This window comes from Canis lupus, chromosome 8 (assembly GCF_003254725.2).
Source record: "Canis lupus dingo isolate Sandy chromosome 8, ASM325472v2, whole genome shotgun sequence".
NCBI lineage: Eukaryota > Metazoa > Chordata > Mammalia > Carnivora > Canidae > Canis > Canis lupus.
In genome coordinates, this window is record NC_064250.1 from 10,653,806 (window position 1) to 10,672,071 (window position 18,266).

Consider the following 18,266-nt stretch of genomic DNA (forward strand, 5'->3'; position numbering starts at 1 on the left):
ACTTTCACTGGCTCAAGGAACCATAAAACCTGTAAAATACTATCTTTTTATTCTTCTTTGTATGTAATAAAAATTACAGTTTATCTTTTTATTCTTTGGATGAACTTGTGCTTACTCACCTCTGCACTCTTCATAGCTTTAAGGATATTCCCCACTGTATCAGTAAAGGTGTTAACCAGTATTCTACCCAACTTCTTGTATAAGGAACCCAAACATACCACGGCAGCCCTGAAACATTTAAATTAGATATTAGTCATGAGCGAAAAAACAGCAATAAAAAAATCTCAGCCCATGTAAAGTTGACTATTTAATTTTAAAGGATAAAACTGCCCATATTCTATTCCATTGTTAAATCCTGAGGCATGATGCTTACATGAATATCAAATAATTACACTTTCAAGAACAGTAAGGAGAAAAAATGTATTTTCAAGTAATCAAAACCTCCATTCCCTCAAACTTTACAAACTAATTTTTCATAAAACTGACCTTCATATATTAGTCAAAGATAATGTTAAAGATACAAGATAAGAAAAACAGGAAATAATGTTCTTTTCAAATCTGAAGTCTGAAAACTTCATGGTAAAATACATTGTTGTAAGCTAAAAATTAGATCAACAAAAATTTCTGTAAAATTACTATTGTGGAACCATACATTTATGGAAAACTACTCTTTCTAAAATAACAGATGAAATAATGAACAGAATCCTATGAAGAAAGTAAATAAGCTAACCTTTTTAGAAGCTCAGAAGAGTATTTTTCTATATGGTATTTATTATTAATTTTTACTACTGAGAACTAGGAAGTTAAAAGAACACCCAAAATGTGAAGCATTCAAAATATCTTTTTGTTAAACACGCAACTAAGATTCTTTTTGTATGTATCTTTAAAATATGTTTTTATAGAAGACATATATTTGTTTCAGGTGTACAACATAGTGATTTGACAATTATAAACATTAAAAACTGCTCACTACAGTTAGTGTAGTTATCATTTGTCACTATACAATATGATTACAATATTACTGGCGATATTCCCTATGCTGTACTTTTCATCCCCTTGACTTACTTGCTTTTTATAACTAGAAGTCTGTATCTCTTTAGTTCAACTTACAGTTTTGTGGGAAGATAACTTGGAGAATCATCCTTGCTACGAATAAGATCATTACATTTATCGATTGTCTCGTAAACAGAGAATGTGTCCCCGATACTATAAAGAACACCTAGATTCTTAGCAAGGAGTTTGCGGGTAGGAGGCCCTGGGGAGCTGTTCAACAAAGACAGGAGCTGTTCAACAAGAGCCTTCTGTTTCTCCTTTACATCACTCTAGAAAGGAAGTAACAAAAATACAATTCAAAGTCAACATAATTACATGTAATCTTCTAATACAATGTTTCTTTAATAGTTTTTTAAGAATTAAAAACTCCAGAAAAATGCATTCATTTTGACTAAAAATTACAAATAAGTTGGTGGTATAGTCATTACAACGACACAAGGTAATTTTTTGCCCTGTGGATAGCTTCAAAAAATAATCTCTGGGCCACAATATACCAGTCTCTGTGAAGAAACACAAGGCTTCTATTTCTTCTGTATCTTTCTTCTGTTGAAAGGTAGAGCAAATTTGTATTTTAACTGGAGGTTCTTTGTTATATATCTGTATAAATAAGCAGTAACTGGGGTGCCTGGGTGGCTCAGTGGTTGAGCATCTGCCTTCGGCTCAGGGCGTAATCCCAGGGTCCCGGGATCGAACTCTGCATCGGGCTTCCTGCAGCAAGCCTGTTTCTCCCTCTGCCTGTGTCTCTGCCTCTCTGTGTCTCTCATGAATAAATAAAATAAAATAAAATCTTAAAAAAAAAAAAACCCAGCAATCTACAATCCATCATGAGTCAACCTTATGATGAATGATTATGTTACTCAGATCTTTTTCTAAGTTTAGTGCAATTTTCTTTTTGCAAGCTTATACATCTAAATGCCAGCAATGTTACTCTATTTTGTTTATTTTCTGAAAAAAGGAATAACAATATCATTACAATAGTAATAGTATTCAGGTGCTCACTAAGGCATAAGCTTCCACAATGAAGTACTTGTTAGTATATGGATTTTTGTCTTGTTAAATTCCAAATGTCCATGAGTAGTGTCTTTGCACCATTTTTGCATGACATATGGTATTGTTATTATGGAGGAAAATACCTTCACTTTTAGTAGGAGACATACATGGAAGTATCTAGGTGCAATATCACTTCATATGGCTCAATAAATCAATCAAATATGGTAAAATGTTAACTGCTAAATGTAGGTAAAAAGTATGAGTGATTGTTTTCTTTTTTTGGAAACTATTTCATAAGCTCAAGAGTGAATATGTTTACTAAAAGACTTTTAAATTCAAATTCTCCCTAAAGGGATGCCCGGGCGGCTTAGCGGTTTAGCACCTGCCTTCAGCCCAGGCCCCGGATAAAGTCCCTGCATTGGCTTCCTATATGGAGCCTGCTTCTCCCTCTACCTATGTCTCTGCCTTTCTTTTCTGTGTCTCTCATGAATAAATAAGTAAAATCTTAAAAAAAAAAAAGAAAAATTCTCCCTGAAAAGCTCAGAACTTTTTAAAAGCAAAACTTCCATTACAATATTTAGCAATATATTACATAAGGGCTTCAATGCATATGAAAGTGAAGAATATAATGAAAATGAAATCTAATAGAATGTGGTTTATAGTTTATATTTTTATACATTTTTTAAAGTAATACAAAAAATACTGGCTGATTTCTTCCTGCTTTAAAAAAAATTTTTTAATCCTTTATTTATCTGAGAGAGAGAGAGAGAGAGACAGGGAAAGAGAGCACAAGTGAGGAGATAGAGAAACAGGATCCCCACTGTACAGGGACACTCAACATGGGGCTTGATTCCAGGACCCTGGGATCATAACCTGAGCCAAAGGTAGACACGTAACGGACTGAGCAACCCAGGCACCCCCTTTTTCCTACTTTTTGAAAGCACAAACTTCTTGTAATATTTCATTATAAACTCTTAATAAGGCCTAGCATTTGAAAGCTAATTTGGTTTATTCTGAACAGAATGAGATAAGCAAACCAAAGGACCTAAACATTATCTGGCACTTAAAAAAAGTTTTTGCAATTTTACCTACCTTGCTCGTTGCTAGCAAGAGCTTCTCCAAATATCTCAACCAATCGAAAATAAACTCTGCCTTCTGAACTTCACCTAGTTGATTGTATGCTTCTTCATTCAGCAGTAAGCTATGAGCTAATTCCATTCCTTGCAGAAAATTCTCCTAGCTGGTCACAATTCTTCTCGTTAAACTTCAGTCAATATACCTAAGAAAAAAGTCTGTAATAGAGAAAAAGAACAAATTTTACAAGGAAGGCAAATGTAAAACCAGAAATCTTCCACAGAAAGCACAAAGCATAATTAAATTGGAGATTTTAAAAAATAACAGCTCTAGGGTGAAACTGGGAAATCCAATACTAAACTCTTAACAGTGACACAAAATCCACTTTTGAATTCCTTTTTTTAAAGATTGTATTTATTTATTCATGACAGACATAGGCAGAGGGAGAAGCAGGCTCCATGCAGGAAGCCTGATGTGGGACTTGATCCCGGGACTCCAGGATCATGCCCTGAGCCACACAGGCATCCCGTTGAACTCCTTTTTTAGAGAGCAGACAGACAAAGCAGAAAAACATTATTGACATTCATATGTAATAACTTGCTAAACAGAAGGGACATTCCATTAAAATTTTGAAAATTTTTAGGTTAGGTTATTCAAGCATTAGGTTTTCCATTTTCTTTGTAGGATATATATCATGTTACTAAAAATGAGTCATGGGTACATATCAACAAATGACCAAATATCCAGACCTCCTACTAAAATTCTATAAAACCTGACCTCTCCCTGGGTACATATCCCAGTCATTTACCTGGAGATTGAAATGGAAGGAATTATTCCCATTAGCATCTGATCCCCCAGCCTAATAAAGACACTGCCTGTAGCTTGAGGCTAGGAGTTTTAGGAAAAAGTTTCATCTCAACCAGAATAGTCTTATCTCTGTAAGCCTTGTGAAAGACAAGTCCTGTTTTTGAAGGCACTTATATGGATATTGTCTAGGGGTAGTAGCAATAAAGATTCTATCTGCTACGACCCAGCTCCAAAGCAGCTTTTACTTCTGCTTTTGCAAATAATAAAAAAAAAAGACAGAGATTTTGTTTTGTTTTGTTTTTTTAAATTCATGAGTATATCCTGAGCATACACTTTCCAGAACATAAATAACATGTAACTGTATACACACATACATTTATAAGATGACATTGTGATTATGGATTTTATTTAGGAGAAGCATACTCAAGTTTATAGTAGCAAAGCAACAAATCTACAACTCATTTTTGAATCATTAAGTGAATAAATCAACTATAAATTATGGCAAAAAATTTTTTTTAAATTTTTATTTATTATTTATGATAGAGAGAGAGAGAGAGAGAGAGGCAGAGACATAGGCAGAGGGAGAAGCAGACTCCATGCACCGGGAAAAATATGGCAAAATATTAACAGCTGTATGTAGACAGTGGGAGTATGAATGGTCATTTTACTGTTCTATGCTTTTTCTGTATTTTTTTGAAAGATCACAATAAAAAGTTGGAAAAAATTATTTAATAAACTCAGAAACACACAAGCGGGGATGCCTGGCTGGCTCAGTGGTAGAGTATGAGGCTCTTGATCTTGGGGTACTGAGTCTGAGCCCACACATTGGGTTTAGAGTTTATGTTAAAATTTTTTTTTAATTAGAAGGGAAAAGCTTAAGAAAAAAACACACACATTGGCTTAAGAAAAAAATCATCACTATTACCTATAAGAGAGACAACTATCATCAAGAACCTTAAACAGGGAAGACACTATATATAATAGATGGGTACTCCTATTCACTAATGTATCAAAAATAAATTTGATAAATTATAAAACTCCCAACTAAACAGAAACAGGTAATTAGAACTGTATGAAAATATAGACAGATTGCTACAGGTAATTAAACTAAAAGATTTTAAATATATAGCTCATATTCCCCTAAATAAATCTCAATCTTTTATAGAGAAGCCAGTAAGTAATGATGTATTAGAAAATCAGATGGAAGACCTAGGGGAGGCTTTTCTTTCATTCATTCATTTTTTTTCTCCCAGAGTTTGCTGGTATAAAATTACCCACAGTGTCGGATCATAATTAATATAAATCTGAAAACAGTCTCCTTCTATTTTTTTTTAAAGATTTTATTTATTTATTCATGAGAGACACAAAGGGGGTGGGGCAGAGACACAGGCAGAGGGAGAAGCAGGCTCCATGCAGGGAGCCCAATGTGGGACTCGATCCTGGGTCTCCAGGATTGCGCCCTGGGCCGAAGGCAGATGCCCAACTGCTGAGCCACCCAGGCATCCCAACAGTCTCCTTCTAGATGTAATCACAAACTGGTACCCTGTCAGCCAAAGTTAGCCTGCAACATATTGAGGGGAAGGTGACTTACCAACATGTAAACATAAGATTTTACATGAAAATCTGGTTCCAAATCCCCATACAGCAACAAATGACTAAATCTAAGGGAGGACTCTCCAGCAGGCCACAGCTGCCACCTGGCCTGCCTCATTCATTTACATTACCTGACATTTCTTCAGGTATTTAACTTTTCAACTCCTTCTCTTTATCTTGCTTGTGTCCCTCTTGCTTGGCCCAACATTCTGGTATGATGCTGCCCCAGAAGTCAAAAGGCAGCTTTTACCCATCCACACCCACCAAATCTGTATGCTGCTTTAGCCATCTGGATTGTTCCCTTTCAGTGAGTCTCGCCTATCTGCTTAATACTACTATGACCTGGTACTGACAGTCCTCAAAAAAAAAAAAAAAAAGAGAGAGAGACACATTAGGTTATTTTCAAAAATGCCAATTTTAAAGAACAAGCATATAAACAATAGACTAACAAATTAGGATACAACAATTAAGGACAAAGTTAAATAAATGTTAGAGAAACAGTTTCTGGAAGAAATCTTCTAGCTATACAAAAGGTGAAAAACAAGTTTGCACTCAATATCTATGATTCTGTGAGAGAAAAAAAAATTACCTCAGTATCACAGAGAAAATTTAACTACCACATCAAATCAAAATTTTAAGAGGGGCATCTGGGTGGCTCAGTGCTTGAGTGTCTGCCTTCAACTCAGGCTGTGATCTGGGGGTCCTGGGATGGAGTCCCGCATTGGGCTCCCCACAGAGAGCCTGCTTCTCCCTCAGCCTGTGTTTCTGCCTCTCTCCATGGGTCTCTTATGAATAAGTAAATAAACAAATAAATAAAATCTTTTTTTTTAAATCCTATCTTAAGAATAAAATTACCCTTTTTAGAGGTCATTAGGACTGCTGAAGAGACTTTTTTTTCCTTAGGCAGCAGCAATATTGTGGTGTAAAATGATCCATCAAGAAGCAAAATAGCTAACACAATGCAATAATAAATAATTCAGTAAAAAGATTGAGATCATAATCAAAGCCAAGTTCTCTCTAATGTCCTCAATATTCCTCATATAAATTACTACAAAAAGTAGACAATTCATAATAGTAATCCCACATTTAAATATCCATTCTAAAATGCACCTGTGATCTCCATGTATGCACTATCAATGGGATCAGCAAATGCTTTTTGCAAAAAAACAGATGTTTCTGTTCTTACCAGAAGTTTCACTGTAGGAAGATGAATACAAATGCAGTCAAACTATCATGTTTTAATATAACCACACCCTTCAACTCCATGTATCTGGAGACTGCTTATTTTTCTAATTTTCTCTTATTTTCCATTTTTGTTTCTTTTGAGATCGCAAAGTGATTAGTTCATCAAAAGTAAACATATATTAAACATATTTTTCAAACTATAGTTATGCTACTTGAAAAAAATGTTTGTAAAACTGCTGTTCCCACTGTAATGCCAGCCATTATTTTTGACAGAAGCTAACATTTATTGGCCACTTACTATATGTGCTTTACATTTTCTCAACTAATTCACAAAATTGTTCAAGAGGTATTTTTAGATGACAAAGAAACTGAGGCACAGAGAAACCAAGTAGTAGTCCTAAGGTCACTTTGAACCTGGATGTAGACATAAGCAATCAGACTCCAGATATATGTGCTTTAACCACCAGATACTCTACTGCCACTCTTTGATCCAATCAAACCGCTCAAACACCTTGAAATCAGCCATTTTTTAAAAAGCTCAGAACTTCGGATCCCTGGGTAGCTCAGCGGTTTAGCGCCTGCCTTCGGCCCAGGGCATGATCCTGGAGACCTGGGATTGAGTCCCACGTCAGGCTCCCTGCATGCAGCCTGCTTCTCCCTCTGCCTGTGTCTCTGCCTCTCTCTCCCTCTCTCTCTCTCTCTGAATCTCTCATGAATAAATAAATAAAAATCTTAAAAAATAAAAAAGCTCAGAACTTGTAGAGAATTTGTGAATAATACGGAACAATAGATCACTGTAATGTTTCCTAAAATATGAATACGAGATTCCTTATTTTAATAAGTATGAGAATCTAGTAATAAACAAAGCTACCCAAAAGATGTCTCAGGGTATTCATAGTATGTACTATGAATCTCTATGAATGCGATGTAGTCTGAAGTATTAACCAAAACACTGCACAACAGTAATTTCCAGACTTAAGTTGTCCCATAAAAAACATTAACAGGTACCTGTTTCAGCCACTCTTCCTATATTTTAAAAAGGTGCACAAGAATATTACTTTATAGTCAAATATTACATATGCTAACATAAAGCCAATAGTTGAGCTAAGCTTACAAATGTCCTTCAAAGCTTCTTAGACCATACATTTCTCTTCCATTGTAGTAACTGTCTGTAGTTTGTGTATGATAGATACTCCTAGTGACTCAGTTATAATTTTAATCCCTGAAGTCTTTTACATTGAGAAAAGTAGTCACTGTGTATTAGACCTAAGGTTCTAAGGTACTGTCTACTATGGCTCTCAGAGTGGGATATCCCCAGCAGTGAGTGTACCAACAGAATACATATGCTGGAGGATCAAATTTTACTTAACCATTTCCCCTCTGATATTAACTTATTATTTTATATGAAAATAAATGTGCATTTAATATGCAGTAGAAGGCAAAATTAATAAAGTGTTTTAAGATAAAACATAAACCTTCAGAGGAATTCTAAGCATGACAAGCCTTTCTAAACATCTTTTTTTTTTTTTTTTTTTTCTAAACATCTTTTAAAAAAATCACTCCCCCACCAAAAGTTCACTCCCCTCTTCTGGTATGAATACTAGTTTAATGGAAATGTTTAAGAACATCTAAGCTACTAGTAAGTTGAACTATTGAACTGCCATTTTTATAGGTCAAAAAATAGCTGAGTGTCAGCAAATTCATCATATGGTTCAATTTACTTTATTTGTATTTACTGATTTGACAGAGAATGAGAGAGAGGGCCCAAGCAGACAGAGCAGCAGGCAGAGAGAGGGGAAGAAACAGGCTCTTCACGAAGCAGAGCTCGATGTGAAGCAGACGCTTAACCCACTGAGCCACTCAGGCACCCCTCACATGGTTCAACTTAAATATCATGTTCAGTCTTCAAAGATTTAGCATAATGTAAGAAAGGCTAATGGCTTTGTCTAAAGGCTAACGTTTACATTCTGTATAGTGTTCTTAGGTCTTCCATCTGACAATGAGTCCACATCAAATCTATGTCGGCAAAGAAGTGTAAGCACCTTTAAGAATTTCATTTTTTTCAGCTTCAACAATTTTATTTATTTAAAAGATTTTGGGGTAAGGGCGAGAGGGAGAGGAAGGAGAGATAGAGAATCTTAAGCAGGCTCCTCACCCAGTATGGATCCAAAGGAGTCTGATCTCACAATCCTGAGATCATGACCTGAGTTGAAATCATTAGTCATACACTTAAATGACGAAACCACCCAGGCACCCTAAAAGATTTTGTTTTTAAATAATTTCTACACTAAATGTGGGGCTTGAAATCACAATCTCAAGATCAAAAGTTGCATGCTCTACCAAGTGAGTCAGCCAGGCACCCCTCAGCTACAACAATTTTTTTTTTAATTTTTATTTATTTATGATAGTCACAGAGAGAGAGAGAGAGGCAGAGACACAGGCAGAGGGAGAAGCAGGCTCCGTGCACCGGGAGCCCGATGTGGGACTCGATCCTGGATCTCCAGGATCGCGCCCTGGGCCAAAGGCAGGCGCCAAACCGCTGTGCCACCCAGGGATCCCAGCTACAACAATTTTAAAAATAACACAAAACAAAACAGCCTACAGATTATGTCAGTCCTGATTGTGTTAACATGATTTTTTCTATCTAGGATTTAAAGATCTATTTTAGTAGAGATAAGAACATATTTAAAATTATGGTTAAAATTTACAGGGAAAAAGAATCTTCCTAATCTTTTTTTTTTTTTTTTAAGACTTTATTTATTCATGAGAGAGACACAGAGAGAGCCAGAGAGACAGGCAGAGGGAGAAGCAGGCTCTATGCAGAGAGCCTCATGTGGGACTCAATCCCAGGACTCCAGGATCATGCCCTGGGCCGAAGGGAGGCACTCAACTGCTGAGCCACCCAGGGATCCCGAATCTTCCTAGTCTTTTTGGTCATTTAGTTTCTTAAAATGATTCATTATACCACTGTTAAGAGGGAAAAGAGGAAAAATCCCAAATGAGAACAACAAACACAAAATTAAGATTGGTCTGTTGCTTTGTTAGTTTTTTGTTTCCAGAGCATGAAAAGACTAATATACAAAATGAACAAGCCATTTTAAGTAAATGGAACTAATTCCCAAATGTATCAAGTGCCTGAAGTTTTGAAATATATCATATGTAAATTTCAATTACTTTCTTCAACTCTCACTTCTCTAAAAGCCATCACTACAGCTTCAACTCAGCCTCCAGTCTTTAGTTTTCTCAGTTTTGCTCAATAAACATAAAGCAAACAACAAAAAAACCCTCTCAAGAATCTCCCACACTTCAAGGAACATGCATAAATCTTAAAATCCAAAACTTCCCCCCAAAACAAAACAAAACAATAATTAGAATTAATCTAGAAAGAAGCTGGATCATTCTCTCTTGACCTAAATTAAGATTCTCTTTGACATGTGATTCAGGCTTTGCAAAATTATAGGTTACAAAATACAAACTCACAAATTACAGTGAGCTTTAGCTTTAGGTCATGCTTAAGATGTTGCCTAAGGGAGGCTGCCCCTGGTAAAGAAGAAGTCTTTGTTTTGTTTTTTTAACTGTACTTTAAATATATCTAGGCATAGCCCTAAAGTTAGTTTGCTGACACATTTATAATATTAGAGTTCTTTAATACTATTTTATCTTCTTGATTTCTAAATCTTGTATTTACTGCATCTTTGAATCTGAAATATCTTGCTTCTTTCTTTCTAAATAAACTTACTATATTAAAATTCAGGTAGGGGCGCCCGGGTGGCACAGTTGGGTAAGCATCTGACTCTTGGTTTTGGCTCAGATTATCATCTCAGGGTCTTGAGATGGAGCCCCAGTCAGTCAGCAAGGAGTCAGCTTAAGACTCTCTCTTCTCTGCCCCTCCCGTCTGTGTACACACACACGTTCTCTCTTTAAAATAAATAAATCTGAAGAAAATAATAAAATTCAGCTAAAAAAAATGACTTCCTTCAGGAAAGCTTTCATGATTATTCTTATACTGTTTCCTCTTGGTATAGCACTTTTTTCATTATACTTATGGTTTTGTTTTTTTTTTTTACACTGATGGTCCTTAAAATATGTTTGGCTTCTCCACTTTATCACCTAGATCATGAGATTCTTCAAATATTTTTCCAAATCATGATTTAAAAATCTTAACCATAATTATTAGAGTAGTAACATTATAGATTATGTTCTTTTCTCTTTCTCTAATTTTTAGTGATTTTAAAACTTTTATTTTTTTTTATTTTTTTATTTTTTTTTTAATTTATTTATGATAGTCACAGAGAGAGAGAGAGGTAGAGACATAGGCAGAGGGAGAAGCAGGCTCCATGCACCGGGAGCCCGATGTGGGATTCGATCCTGGATCTCCAGGATCACGCCCTGGGCCAAAGGCAGGCGCCAAACCGCTGCACCACACAGGGATCCCGATTTTAAAACTTTTAAAATGAAATCCTTAAAGACCAATAAACAAACTAAACTTTTGTTAGATTCCTAACTTTTAAAATTCACACCACCATTTGTCAGAATCACCTTTCCTCAGAGGAAAAAGGAAAAACAGTATTTTTACATCAAAACATAAGGAATAAAATGTGCAAAACAAATGGCAGGGGAGAGTGGAGATCATTAGTTTATATTTGGGCTCCTTCTCTATCTAGTTACTCCTACATCTTTCAGTAAATCACAAAATCAGCCTCATCTCCTAACTCTTCCAAGGAAAAGGGGCCCAAAGAATTAAAAGGGGAGTGTTAGGAAAATGGCAAGGGGAACAACACAGAGGAGACAGGTAAATTGTTAAAATTAAAGGATAGTGGGCAGCCCCGGTGGCTCAGCGGTTTAGTGCCGCCTTCAGCCCAGGTCCTGATCCTAGAGACCCGAAATCGAGTCCCACATCAGGCTCCTTGCATGGAGCCTGCTTCTCCCTCTGCCTGTATCTCTGCCTCTCTCTCTCTCTCTCTGTCATGAATAAAATGAATAAAATCTTTTAAAAAATTAAAGGATACTAAGCATGTCATAATAGCAAACCTGTAACAATGCATGTTAGTGGGTCATAACTCTAGCTGCTTTATTTACTTATTTATTTATTTTTAAAATATTTTATTTATTCATAAGAGACAGAGAGAGAGAGGTAGAGACACAGGCAGAGGAAGAAGCAGACTCCCCATTGAGCAGGGAGCCCAACGTGGGGCAGGAACTCATGACTCTGAGATCAAGACCTAAACCAACCCAGATACTGAGATGTGAGTCCACATCAAAAGTTGGACGTTTGGCAGCTCGGGTGGCTCAGCAGTTTAGCACCGCCTTCGGCCCAGGGCCTGATCCTGGAGACTTGGGATCGAGTTCCACGAGTTCCACGTCGGGCTCCGTGTGTGGAGCCTGCTTCTCCCTCTGCCTGTGTCTTTGCCACACCCGCCCCCCCTCTCATGAATAAATAAAATCTTAAAAAAAAAAAAAAAGCCGGGCATTTAACCCATTGAGCCACCCTGCAGCACCCCACTACCATCCCCCCCCCCGCCCCACCAGCTGGGAATGTTGGGTGACTAATGCTTTATATAGAACACAATCTTTGAAATACTAATCATTAAATACTATAAATCAAAAAATTTAGGTATTCCATTTTGTTCATACTATAAGATTTTTATTTTTATTTATTTTTTTAATTCATAGAGACACAGGGAGAGAGAGAAAGAGAGAGAGAGAGAGAGAGAGAGAGAGAGAGGCAGAGACACACACAGGCAGAGGGAGAAGCAGGCACCATACAGAGGGCCTGATGTGGGACTCAATCCCGGGTCTCCAGGATCACGCCCTAGGCTGCAGGCGGCGCTAAACCGCTGAGCCACCGGGGCTGCCCTATGATAAGATTTTTTATTAGAAGACTATACAAGTTAATATCACACCTACTTAAAAGTGGCCATTTCTGATTAATATTTTGGATCAAATTATCTAACATTAAATATTTTAAATATGAACAGAATCTTCTCTTAGCTACTCCTAGAATATGAATAAAGATGCTTTTAATTAAACTAGTATATCAGTTCACATAAAAATCTGTATTATTCATACTTGTTTATTTTTTAAAAGATTTTATTTATTTATTCATGAGAGACACAGAGAGAGAGAAGCAAAGGGAGAAGCAGAGGGAGAAGCAGAAAGAGAAGCAGAGGGAGAGGCAGGCTCCGTGCAAGGAGCCCAATGTGGGACTCGATCCCAGGACTCCAGGATCATGCCCTGGGCCGAAGGCAGGGACTAAACCTCTGAGCCACCCAGGGATCCCAAAAAAATCTGTATTATTCATATTTATAATTAAGTTTCACATTATACTCCTAAATTAAAACAGTGTATTACACCATAAATTTAACTTTTAGGGGGAATTCTGACTACAAATTCTCATAAAATCAATTTAATTCATATTTGTTGTCATATCACAAAAAATCTAATTTGTAACATGCCCAGGCACAGCACTACAATCTTTTTTTTTTTTTTAAAGATTTCATTTATTTATTCATGAGACACACACACACACACACACACAGAGGCGGAAACACAGGCAGAGGGAAAAGCAGGCTCCTCACAGAGAGCCCCCCATGTGGGACTCAATCCCGGACACTGGGATCATGCCCTGAGCCAGAGGCTTAACCACTTAGCCACCCAGGCGTCCCTACAATCTTATTTTAATATATAATGAAAATACATCTAGTCCAGCGAGATTCTGCAAGACTGTTTCCTGCAAACTTGGTAGGGATGGGGAAACTGCTGCTTATCAGTACATACTATAAGCCAATAGGAATGGCAGATGCACACAGCTCCGTAAGAACCAATGGAGAACACATCCTTTGACATACAGAAGTTAGGGTGAAAGAGGAAAGAAATAGGAGTTAAAGGGAAATTTATAAACTGGCATAAGAAACGCCACAAGTGGGGATGCTATTTACTTTACCTTCCTCTTCTGTTTTTCTGAAGTACTGCAGATTCCCATTAGGGATGAGAGCAATGACAGAAACTGAATTAGGTGAAGGAGATTGCCAATGAGGGCTCCACTAAAGTTCTGTGGGCTCTTGCAATTCTCCTCCCAGATTACAAAAAAAGAAAGCCCCTGAAGGGTAAAAGGAAGTGTTGTGGGGAAACTCAGCAGTATGAACCAACTCTAAGGCAGTGATGGGAAAAGGAACTAACATTTTTTGACAAATTACTTAGTGGAAACGTTTAATCCTTATAACACTGAAACTTAAATATTATTATCCTCATTTTACAGGTGATGGTAACAAGAAATATGTCCAAGGTCGAAATGTTATTTAAGCAGAATAAGATAATGGCTTCATCTGTCTGGTTTCAATGTCCATGTTCCCTCAACTACTTCATATATTCTCTTCATAAAGTCTAATCGTTATTATTGACAGGTACTGCCATACCCACTAAAGCACGTAATCATTATAACTCTATTGTTCTTTCTTTCTTTTCTCTTTTTTTTTTTTTTTTTATCACTTCACTCTCCTCCAAGTCTTCCGTACTCTACGGTTTTCTGTTAAAGTGTGAGGTCTTCTAGAGACATCAACTTTCATCTAGACAGTAAATCAATAAGTATCAGCAGTGTTAGTTTAGTCTTTGGATATTCTTGACAATTTTTATCACTGTTTGTTCCACAAAACAACTCTTCCAACTCCCCCTTGGAAGGCAGGGCACTGGGAGTGCCAGACGGTACATTTTAAGATAGAAAGTTTATTCTTCTCTTATCTCCCACCTCACTCATCTCAAAGTAACTATATAAACAATCTTACTACTTGGTACCAAGTTGAAATTCCATTAAGAAGAAAACAAAGAACGTTTTCTTAAAAAAAAAAAAAAAAAAAAGCTATACAGAAATTGTTTCAAAGATCATGAACTTTACTGACCTAAGTCTCTCAGTCTCTCAGAGCCTATTCATTCAACATTTAGACATGACTAATAATCCAATTATCCAGATTCTAGAGGGTAGAATAGAGTCCCATATTAAAAGTAAAAGAGCAATGTCATTGAGATCAGGAAGAAGTCACAGCAGGATGCTAACAGTGATGGAAGCAATCAAAATACTAATTAATAAAGTAGAGACATTTTAAAAAGCAGGGCAGCATGAGACTGCTAAGTACAAGAGCAAAGTGCACAAGATGCCATTATTCCTCCAGGGCAGCAGAGGCCAAGAATTCTTGCCCAATTTTCCAATAACTCTATCCTTTTATTTGCTGTACATGCAATCTGTCACCTAGGACTTCTTAGTTTAGCCATTAGACCCCACTTGCCTTAGAATCTCCCCTCTTTTTCCCCTTCAAACTGTTTGTGACCCTTTTTTAAAAATTTAAATTAATTATTTTAGTTTTAAAATTTAAATTCGGGGATCCCTGGGTGGTTCAGCAGTTTGGCCAGGGATCGGGTCCCACATCGGGCTCCCTGCCTGGGGCCTGCTCCTCCCTCTGCCTGTGTCTCTGCTTCCCTCTCTCTCTTTCTGTCTCTCATGAGTAAATAAATAAAATCTTTAAATATAAAAAATAAAAATAAATAAATAAATAAATAAATAAATAAATAAATAAATAAATAAATTTAAATTCAATTATGTTTGTGACTCTTAATCAGGTTCAGCATTCACAGAAGCAGCCTTAATCCACACCATCCTCTGACATTTTGGCTTTTCCTCATGGCTCCCACTTCTAATTTACAACATATCCCGTGGAATACCCCGCCTAGAATTTAGCTACATTTTTACCTTCTTGGAGGTCTACCGGAGGGCTTTTATTGACAGACACTGCTTCTTATTCCTTGCCAGATGCCCAGCTAGGCTCCTAACTTTGCAAGTATAGTTTCCCTGGAACAACTCCATTATTACTCTGCCTTCTGGCTGCCACCCTTATAGCCCTGCCCAAGTAATACACTGAACATACCATCTAGTACCTCTAATCTGCAGGACAGTCTGAGGCAGCATTCCATCAACCAAATTCATTGATATTTCTGCAGCAAAAGATAAAACACACTCTCATAAGGTGGGATTAAATAATGACTATAAATAGCTTCATGTCAGTTCATGTTATACTTTGCTGCCAAATAAGTTAAAAAAAAAAACCTTCCAGAGTCTTCTGGACATTAGAATTAAGATGAAAGGACTTTATACATATATGTTTTTCTTTCTTTTCTTTTCAGATCTCCTCCCAAAATATTGAAGAAAATTTTTTTTCCTGGTGTTTCAATAGGTAATTTCAACTTTCTGATAATTTTACTTACATAAAAAATGTACTAAATAAATGAGGTATATTTTGGGCCCATACACAAAAATATGTATATAACAAAAGCATATGAATAGATGCTGTTGTATATTTACTGACAGAGAAGCTTTATCTAGGTAATAAGTACAACTAAGTTACTGAAAAAGTATACATATAAAACATTGTATTTAGTGAAATTAGAACCATACCATGGTTTTAAGATTAGCGATTCAGGATACATACTCCAAAAAAGTTATTTCTCTCTCTCTCTCTCTCTCTCTCTCCTCTCTCTCTCTTTTTAATGCAGAGGTCATTAAACTAGTTACCCAAGATTTAGAACAAAAAGAATTTTAGAATAGTAAGGGGCCTAAACAAATCCAGTTTTAGGACGCCTGGGTGGCTCAGTGGGTGAGTGTCTGCCTTTGGCTCAGGGTGTGATCCCTGATGGGTCCCGCATAGGGCTCCCTCAGGGACCCTGCTTCTCTTCAGGTGTCTCTGCCTCTCTCTGTGTCTCTCATGAATAAATAAATAAAATATTTAAAAAAGAAATCCAGTTTAATCTTCATTCTATTCATAGGATAATTAAGAAGGGGTCATAAAAGTCATACATGGCCTCATTCCCCTTCCTGAAGACAGATGCACTGCTTAAAAACAAAGTACTTAAATTCAGGTCTCCTGACTTATCAGGTCAGAAGTCTTTTTTCCTATATTACTGCTATCTATATAAAATAACTGCATTTTAAGACAAATCCAACCTCCAGTACTTTTTCCAACTGTCACTATTCTTGTTATATAAATCTTGACGGCTTATCCATTTTATTAAAGAAAAAAAAAGTGGGATCCCTGGGTGGCGCAGCGGTTTGGCGCCTGCCTTTGGCCCAGGGCGCGATCCTGGGGACCCGGGATCGAGTCCCACGTCGGGCTCCCGGTGCATGGAGCCTGCTTCTCCCTCTGCCTGTGTCTCTGCCCCTCTCTCTCTCTCTCTCTCTGTGACTATCATAAATGAATAAAAATTAAAAAGAAAAAAAGAAAAAAAAAGTAAGGGTATTAAAATAGAAGTCTCAGCTTCATCAGTGATCTAAAATGACTTTATCACAGACACACTTTCTAAAACATGTGGAAAATGAAACAAGGTAAGTCTTCTCTCCCCATCCATCTGAATGCTCAGCTCTTAGGAGACTTCTGCTTTCCTCACACTTTAGCCTCACTAGATTATCTCCAAAAGTTGTGAACAGTACTTGTGGGCACGTTCTCCCCCGCTGCCTTCAACGTTTCCTCTAGGCTGTGAGTTCCTTCGGGGTGCGAAGCCTCCACATAAAAGGCGCTGCGTACCTGAATAAGTGAGCGCACCTAAGAATAACGTACAATTATGATCTTTAAGGAAGGAGCTCATCATTTGGCTTCTATTATCTGACTTGACAGTTATGAAAACCTCTTACCTCGCCAGAGGTATACATTATTGTGATTAGTCAGTACCAGAAAGCACTTTTATAAAGTTTCCGAACACTTGATAGTCCCTCGAAACGACGTCCGGCTGGCCGAGAGCACGGTAAGAGGAAATGTCTCCTCACACTAAGCAAACGCTACTCCAGCAAGGGCTTTCTCTCCCTGAGAGGACTGGAACAGTCCTCCGGCGGGAGGCGATATCCGCTCCGTCTCCAGAGCTTCTGGGAACCCGCCGCGAGGGTGAGGTGCGGGCGCTGCGACAGCCTCGCGCGGAGCCCGGGCTGGGGCCCGCTCCTGACCGACCCGGGCGCCGCGGGCGCCACTCGGGCGGGCCCGACCTCCCGACCTTCCCCGCACGCAGGGAGAGCCGGCCGCCGCCGCCGCCGCCGCCGCCGCCGGGCAGAGTCCACGCCTACCTGTTGGGCTCGGGTACAACCAGGCTCTCCCCGAGCCCGGCGAGGAGGACTGGCCGCGCCGGCCATCCGGCCGTCCCCGCGCCGCAACTGAGCCCCTCCGCGGCGGGTTCCGGCCCCTTCGGCCACGACACCTGATCCCTCCACCCGTGTCCCCGCACCCAGGGTCCCAGCTGCCTCACCCACTTCGCAGCCGCGATCACCCTGGGGACGCCCAAGCCGCCCACCTCACAGCGCAGGCCCCGGCGGGAGGTCCCTCCTAGTGGGCAGGCAGCCCGGCCACCGCCCCCTCGCGCCGCAGCGTCTCCACTCCCCGGGCCCCCGGCTGCTCACCTCCTGGGGTCCCCCACGGCTCAGCGTCGCTCCCAGTCCTGCCACGTTACAGGCTCCACAGCGCAGCAGGGCAGCGCCGAGACTCGCCGGCGGCGGCGACCGCGAGGCAGCGCGACAGGAGGGGCGCGCGCGGGGCGGG

At 38.6% G+C, this 18,266-nt stretch overlaps 1 protein-coding gene across 14 annotated transcripts in view; it reads right to left on the bottom strand.

The window, feature by feature from the left end:
- Nucleotides 1-18,266, bottom strand: part of HEATR5A (HEAT repeat containing 5A) — a 112,045-nt gene extending 93,779 nt beyond the window's left edge. For 10 of the 14 annotated variants that reach the window (XR_003135491.3, XM_035719766.2, XM_025444317.3 and 7 more), the window contains exons 1-4: nucleotides 18,128-18,266; nucleotides 3,136-3,335; nucleotides 1,111-1,322; nucleotides 120-228 (exon numbers count right to left, since the gene is read on the bottom strand). Coding sequence is in view for 13 of the 14 variants with exons in the window: in XM_035719766.2 (XP_035575659.1) it covers nucleotides 120-228; nucleotides 1,111-1,322; nucleotides 3,136-3,261 (447 nt within the window). In the remaining variant the exon portion in view is untranslated. Of the gene's footprint in view, nucleotides 1-119; nucleotides 229-1,110; nucleotides 1,323-3,135; nucleotides 3,336-15,617; nucleotides 15,685-17,797; nucleotides 18,051-18,127 lie in introns of those variants that run through there. The other 4 variants (XM_025444314.3, XM_025444311.3, XM_049113615.1 and 1 more) reach the window with 4 other exon arrangements.